Source organism: Talpa occidentalis, unplaced genomic scaffold, assembly GCF_014898055.3.
Source record: "Talpa occidentalis isolate TD23 unplaced genomic scaffold, MPIMG_talOcc4v2.1 talOcc4.6, whole genome shotgun sequence".
In the NCBI taxonomy this organism is placed as follows: Eukaryota; Metazoa; Chordata; class Mammalia; order Eulipotyphla; family Talpidae; genus Talpa; species Talpa occidentalis.
Genome location: NW_023604972.1, coordinates 136,025,565 through 136,032,871, shown reverse-complemented (window position 1 = coordinate 136,032,871; position 7,307 = coordinate 136,025,565). Strand labels below are relative to the sequence as shown.

The window sequence follows — 7,307 nt, the reverse complement described above, 5'->3', positions numbered from 1 at the left end:
CGAGCCGGGGGCGCACATTCAGCTGCTGCAGGCGAAGCAGCAGCGCCCTTGGGGGGAAACAGGTGGCTCTGAGGTGATGGTGCCAAGTCAGAGAGTCGGAGAGAGAGTCGGTCGCCGGGTGGCTTCACTCACTTGCGGAATTTTACCCAAGAAAAGCAGCTGGCGGCGCGCAGCGGGGCTCCCTGGCCCCCAGGACTGCGCGGGTCCCCGAGGGGGCGCGGGGCGCGGGGCGGGCTGCGCCGGTGGTGCGCGCAGGGGCGCGCGTGGAGGCGACGCTGGGCTCTCCAACTTCAAAAGTTTTGTAAACGCGGCCCCGCGCCCCAGCTGCAGTACCCCCATCCCGGCGCTGGGCGCGCCTCCACGCGCCTGCCCCGCCGTGAGTGGCGCTGGCTCCCGCCCCTGGCCGTCGGGGCTCCCCGCGGAGACGCCCGCCCGGGCCGGGAGAGGTCGCGCGCGGCCGGGGCCCGCAGGGCTGTGCCACCTCGCGGACGGAGGCCCCGACTCGGGCCGGGGCCGGGGAGGCGAGAACCCCTCGCCGCTCCCTCGCGCCGGGGCCACCTCTCCGGACCCAAGGCTCCTCCCGGGCGCCCCGATGCCGCGCCAGGGGGGCTTCGTAGCGGGTCCCCGCGGGCCCGGCTCTGTGCGCCCCGGGCGGTGTGGGGCGTCTTGCCGGCTCGCGGCTCCCCGTGGCCCCCGAGCGCGCGCTCCGAGCCGCGGGACACCCCTCCCCGCGCGCCCTCCGGGGCGGGTCCCCTCCGAGCCCCGTGCGCCCCGGAGGCCCGGCCCCAAAGCCCGGGGTGGAGCTGGCGAGGGGCCCGGGCTCCCGGGGAGGGGAAAGCGTGGGTTCGGCGCCTCCTTCGCCCGCCGCCCCGGCAGGCGGTGGCCCCCGCGGGTTCGCGTGTTTCCGCGGCGGGAGCACCCCCACCCCGGGCGCCCCACCCCCGGGCGCCCCACCTCCTCCCTCCTCCCCGGGGACGCGGCGCGCGGGGCGGGGCGAGCGGCTTCTCGAGTTCTTGCATCTGGTTCCCGCGCGCGTCTCTCTCCGCTGCCGGGCGAAGCGGCCGGGCGCCCCGCGAGGCGCCCCACTCCGGCCGGAGCCCGCGCGGGCGGGGCCTTGGGGCGCGCGCCTCCCCCCGCGCGGCCGCCCCCCGCCGCCCGGGAAAGCCCCCGGCCCCTCCCACCCCCGCGGGGCTTTTCTCCCGCCGCCGCCGGCGCTGGCTTCCGCCGGGCTGAGCGCGCGGAGCTCGGCTCTCCCGGGGCCGCCGGGCGCTCGGGGCGGTGACCCCCGCGCGCGCCCCGCGGCGCGCTCCCCCGGCTCGAGCCCCGGCCCCCGGCCCGCGCCCCGGCCGCCGGCATGGTGCTGCTGGCCGGGCCCGGGCCGGAGGGCGGCGGGGCGCGCTGCGTGTCCCCGCGGCCGCCATCCCCGCCCCGGGACGCGCAGGCCCGGGAGGACCCCGAGGACGACGAGGAGTACGAGGACTTCTCGCGCCTGCCCGACACCCCGAGCGTCGCCTCGGACGACTCCTTCTACCCGCCCGGAGGCGAGGCGCGCGGCGCGGCGAGCGTGGAGAGCGCCCCGGAGGGCGCCCCGGAGGCGGCGACCCTGCTGCGCGCCGCCAGCGCCAACGACGTGGGGCTGCTGCGGACGCTGGTGCGGCGGGGCCCGCGCGCCGAGGAGGTGCGGGAGACCGACCGCAACGGCCGGGTAAGCGCCCCGGCGCCCCCGCCCCGCGTGCGGCCCCAGCCGGTCTCCGCGGGGACCTGGGCGCCGCCGCGCGCGCCTTTTTCGCGCTCTCGGGGCGCGGCGCGCGGGGCCCCAACGTGGCCGGTCCCCCCGGGCTGGGTGGGGTTGCGGGCACGCCTGCCCCGCCGGGGTCCCCGCGCGCGGGAGACGCCGCTGGCACCCCGTCTCCGCGGCCGCCCCCCGGCCGCTGGGCTCCCCCGGGCCGCGCCGGGACCCGGTTTGGAGACTCTCCCTCCGGCCCGGTGCCCGCCCCCGCGCCTGCTCCCGGGGACGCCCCCCGCCTGCCCTTTCCCTACTGACCCCGCGCCCGCGCGCCCCCGCGCGCCCTCGGGCTGGACCCCCGCCGCGCGCGCTCTGCCCGCCGGCCCGCGGGTCCCGACTCGGCACCGACCCGCCGCCGGGTCTGGCCTGGGGGCGCCCGAGGGCCGCAGCCGGGGCGACGGAGGAAAAAGTTGGCTGGAGAGAGGACGCGCGAGCACGACCCCTGCGGCCTGGCGCTGCCCACGCGCGTGGACTGGGGCCCGGGGCCGCTGTGCCGGGGCCGCCGCTGCTGTCGGGGGAGTGGACTGTCCCCGCGGTGGGCTGGGCTGGGCTTCGCGCCCGGTGTCGTCTGCTGCGCCCACACTTACGCCTTTCACCCGACCCGGCTCCGGGCGGGGGGGGGGTCTGTGCGGTTGGTAAGGGGTGGGGGGCCGGCATGGATCCCCCTGGGAGGCACCCCTCTCCTGCAGCCGCGGGGAGGGGCCTCGGGGAGGGCCGGGCCGGCTCTACTTTCACTTTGCGAGGATGCTGCTCCTACAGCTGTTTATGTCAGACCTCTGCTTCCTGAAGCAGGAAACCTGGGGGGCCTTTGAAGGAGCCCCCCAATCTGGAGGAGCAGGGTCGGGCCCCCCAGCGCCCGCCCCAGGCTCCGCTGGATTCCGCTTTATTGCACTTCCTTTGGGGTCAAAAATAAAAGTTTCCAAGCAGCTGCAAATGTGTCATGGGAGAAGGACAGAAGCCACTCCCAGGGGACTCCCAGAGTTTTGGGGCGACTTCTGAGATGTGCTCTTTTAGCATACAGCAGGGTGCACTCGGGTTGGGGAGGGCACCGCCAGCCTCCTCCTGGCTCTCTGCCTCGGTTTCCTCCATGTAGGAAGGGATGAACACAGCCCCTGCTCCGGGGTGGGCGCCTGAGACCCCAGGCTGCCCTGGCCCGGGTCGGCCGCCACCGCTCTGCGCGCCCCGCTCAGGAAACCCGCCTGCCAGGCTTTGTATGTCCTTGTGCCCCGCCAGCCCATGCTCCCCAGCCCCCCCCTTTTTTTTTGCTTTTAGTTTTCTTCTCTCTGCTCCCCACCAAATCATGATGGAGAGGTGGCACATGGCCCACAATATGTAAAACAACCCCCCCAGCCCCCACTTTTTCTTTTTCTCCTGACCCTGGGCTTTGGGAGGGCAGGCGGGAGCCCTGTGGCTTCTGGATGCTGTAGTCCAAACAGTCCACCTTCCGGAAAACCTGAGAAAGCACCAAGTGTTGCAAAGTCCTCAGGCCAGAGGGGAGTAGTCAGTCCCTGTATACGTGCTGATCGTGGTCCTACTGTGTGCAGGGCACTGGGTAGGTACTGTGGAGACTTGGAGATGAGCCGACCTTCCCTGCTTTCGAGTCTTAACCTTTCGGTCCGGGATGGAGGAACCTCAGGGTAGCGCTGCCCGGTGCTGGGACAGCAGAGACCAGCCAGGGGCAGTCGTGAGGCGGCATCTGAGAGAGGCGGAGCCAGTGACTTAGATGGAGAGGCCCGGGACAGTCCTGTTAGCTGAGGAAGGAGATTTTGGAGGCGGTGGTGCGAGGACTGTCTAGTCAGGCAGGTGGTGTGTGGTGGGTCGTAATGTGGCATGGCGAGGGGGCAGTGTGGGAGCTGAAGCCTCAGAGGCCAGCTGGAGTAGCTGGTCAGCAGGTAGAAACTTAGGAAACACGGGCCTCCCCTGGCGGCGCAGTGGTTGAGCGCTGGGCTGCGAAGCTGCCCACAGCCTCTGCAGGGCAGGTTTGATCCCCGGCTGCTCCCCGGCCACCAGAGGAGGGTCCCACATGGCGCGCAGACCTCTCCTGCCGCCCGCTGCTCCCCTCAGCAGTGTACTTCGGTCCTTCTGCCTGCTCTGCTCCCCGCTCTGGCTCTGGTGAATTCTCCCACCCTCCCATGCTTCTGACTGTACCCAGTGCATGTATAAATAAGTGAATAAATCTTTAAAAAAAAAAAAAAGAAACTTAGGAAACACTCCGGGTCCAGCATTCGGGTGTCCAACCTTGGGGCTGTCAGCACCCCACCCCCCGCCCCCCCTCCCCATGGGCACACAGTTGGCTTCCTCACTGCCTTCAGATTCTTGATTTACGGTTCCTTTGCAGGGAGTTCCTTGCACTGCCCCCGTCCAAGCCAGCAGCACCCTGACCCAGGTCAGGGCCGCCCAGGAGTTCAGGGACTGAGGGTGGTCATTTGAGAGCCAGTGACTTTTGAATAAAGATGCAGAGAAGATAACCTGGGAGGAGCTCCGGGCAGGGCATGTGCAAAGGCCCTGAGGCAGGCGCCTTGGCGGGCAGGTCTGCAAGATTATCATGACTCGGTCAGCTCCCAGTTGCCCAAAGCCTGCTTCCTAGAAGGAGAATGTCTCTCAGGCCTTTCAAATGTTTTCAGGGGTGCGTGTGTTGAGCTGCTGGTCCCTGCTCGGTGGAGGAGGGAGCGCTGCCTAAGCTGACAGGTGTTTCGTTCAGTTGGGGTAACCAGGGATCAGAGATGTTTTGTTTAAAAAGGCGCGTTCTTTCCCTACTCCTGAGGTTGATGGAATGTTGGAGGTGGCTTCCTGCAGTTTCCTTCTAAAGGATTTATTGCTGTAAAAGCGTGGCATAATGTAATGCGCAGCTTGTAAATATTTGTCAGAGCCCCCCCCCCCCCCCCATAACAGGCCAAGTAGACGTGTGGCTTTTAAAGCGATGGCAGCTTTGTTCTGTCTCGCTTGGGGACAGTGACAGCTGCCCATTCTTTTCCTTCATTCTTGCCTTTGACTTACTGTCTCCCGAGGCTCACCTTTCCGGCCTGAGGGCTCTGGAGACAGCCCTGAAAACAAAGGAAGTGCCTGGTGTGTGCTGTTCTCATTGTCCCAGAGGCCCCGGGCTTGCCAGCCAGCTCTGGCCCGAGGCAGGCCCAATTACGCTAATTTGAAACACTGCAGCCTCCTCTGCTAGCCTTCAAATTCCAAGACCTCTGGAGAAATTTCTCAAAGGTCCTTCCACACGTTTCCTCTGATGGCGAGTGGCGCCCACACCGCACCCCATAAGGGGCTTGCATGCCTTTTAGAGCTCAGTGGGGACTGGCCCCCCAGTCTTGATAAGGACGTGAGCAAATGTCTCGTTTTCTGAATGTGGCCGGAAGATGGATCCACTTCGGAAGCACCTTTCCCTGAAGTGAAAATCAAATTGCCGGGCGCCCCGCCCAGCCCAGCCTCAGCGTTCACGGGCCGCTCGCTTGGAAGTGGCCGGCAGTATAGACGGGGAGCCCCGGCCTTCTGCTTCGTGCTTGTGGAAAGTCGTGGGGCCTGGGGAGAGCTGGGCTTTGCTGTGAGGGGGTGTGCGTGCGTGTGTTGGCTGCAGATTCTGGAAGGTGGGAGCAAGGAGGTGAGAATGAGCAGATTAGACTCGGAGCCCCAGAGGCTGGAGCAGAGACGAGACCCCCACGGGGGTCTGGAGGCCCCGACTCGCGTGGAGCAGGCTGCTGCTGCGGAAGGGCCGCGCCGGGCCCAGTAAGAGAACGGGTGCGCTTGGTTCTGTTGTTACGTTTAAAGGCTGAAGCATGTTTTTAGAGTAGTTTTAAGTTCTCAGCACAGTTGAGGGAGGGGGCAGAGATGTCCCATATGCGTCCCGCACCCTCATGTGCACAGTCTCCCCTGTCAGCGTCCGCCCCAGACGGCACCCACATGGGCAGAGTCCGTGGTTTACACCAGAGCTCCCTGTGGGCGTTGTGCCTTCCGTGGGCCTGCACAAGCGAATAGTGTCCAGCGTCCATCACGATGACGTGCAGCATCCGTGTGTCTGCTCCCCACGCATCTGTTATGGGTGACCACGCTCCGTGGCATGAGAAACAAGCAGTGACCGCACGGGTGGACCCCAGAGTAAGCATCTGCTAAGGGCGGCCGGTCCCTGCTGGACGGGCACCCAGTTGGGGACGGCCGTGGTGGCCATGTGACTGGCCTCCGCTCCAGGTGGACCCCCACCCTCCATGGGGCATCCTGGGCTTGCTCCCCTGGCAGGGGGTCGAGCTCTGGGGGGGCAGAGCCAGTAAGAATCAGGTTCCTGGCCAAGCACAGACTTACCTGTTCCTGTGAATTATTCACGACCTTAATTACGTGTTTGCTTATTTTAAATTTATTTTCTTTGTGGAAAATTTTAGTGAGGTGCCCAAATAGAGGTTATCAGGGACCTCCACACCCTAATCGTCCCGTGCCAACCAGCATCGCTCCTGACGGCTGCTTTCGTTTTGGTGGAAGGATTTGAGTGCTCCTGCTACCGTGTGTCTGGCTGTCTGGCTGGCTGGCTGTGTGCCTCTGTGTGCCTGTATGTGTCTCCTTGTAGGTCAGGGAGAGGCCAGGGGCCCTGCATTAGGAGAAGCGCCCAGTGGTGCCCCTGCCTGTGACCCACACTTCCCAGCAGTGGTGCCGACCCTCAGCTCCCCAGTGGGCACCCTCCCAAATGTATCAGTCGGGCTGATCCTGACAGGAGAGGCTGCGCATAAACGACTCTGGAAGAGACTGATTCTGCATCGCAAAGAAGCGGAAGGTACGTTGTCCTTATTTCTGCTAAGTCAAGAGACAGAAGTGGAGGTAGATGCCCGCCAGACAGCCGGCTGCTGGCAACGTCTCCCTGGAGCGGTGGGTTTTGAGAGCATTTTCCAAGTGGCAGAAAAACAAGTGGGTCCTTCCCAAGGCCTGCGCATCCCCCCGTGGTGCAGCGCGCACCCCACGTGGCATGGCTGGCGTGGACACGGGCGGTCCAGCCTTCAAGTTCAGGCTCAGCGGACACTTGACGTGGACACCCCACTGGCCAGGCTACGCCATCTTTGAGGGGGACAGAGAGAGGGCAGCAGGGGTGACGAAGAGGCAGGGGCTGTGCTGGGGGGGGGGCCCTGGAGGTGTTAGGTTTATAGTAGCACATTTTCTGAGCGCAGGGGCAGTGCGTGAAGTCGGTTCAAAAATAAAGACCAGGGAAAAGACTGAGGAAAAAGTCCATCTGAAAGTTTCCGTTCAGAGGCAGGGCCCCGGCTTGCGAGTGGCGAGGAGGGAGGGCAGTTCCTGGGGGCCGAGATGGCCACGGGCCTGCCTTCTTCCCTCGGCATCTTCCCCGAGCACAGGCTCCTGCAGAGAGCCCCGCGGTCCTGGCGGGTCCATCCTGGGACTTCTGCAAAGTCCCCCGGCACCAGGGGCTGCAGCGGATTCCTTCCGTCCTCCAGGCGTCGCAGCGCCCGGCTCTGACCCCATCCAGAGGGTCAGTCTGGACGGCTTCCTTCTAGACCTTCCAGCTTTTGTATCTGAGAACTCCAGG

The 7,307-nt window shown here is 66.1% G+C and overlaps 1 protein-coding gene across 1 annotated transcript in view; it reads left to right on the top strand.

The window, feature by feature from the left end:
- Nucleotides 1–1,354: 1,354 nt before the first annotated feature.
- ANKRD33B (ankyrin repeat domain 33B) overlaps nt 1,355–7,307 on the top strand; it is a 66,952-nt gene continuing 60,999 nt past the window's right edge. Inside the window, exon 1 of the mRNA XM_037530195.2 lies at nt 1,355–1,705. Within this exon, the coding sequence (XP_037386092.1) occupies nt 1,355–1,705 (351 nt within the window). The remainder of the gene's footprint in view (nt 1,706–7,307) is intronic.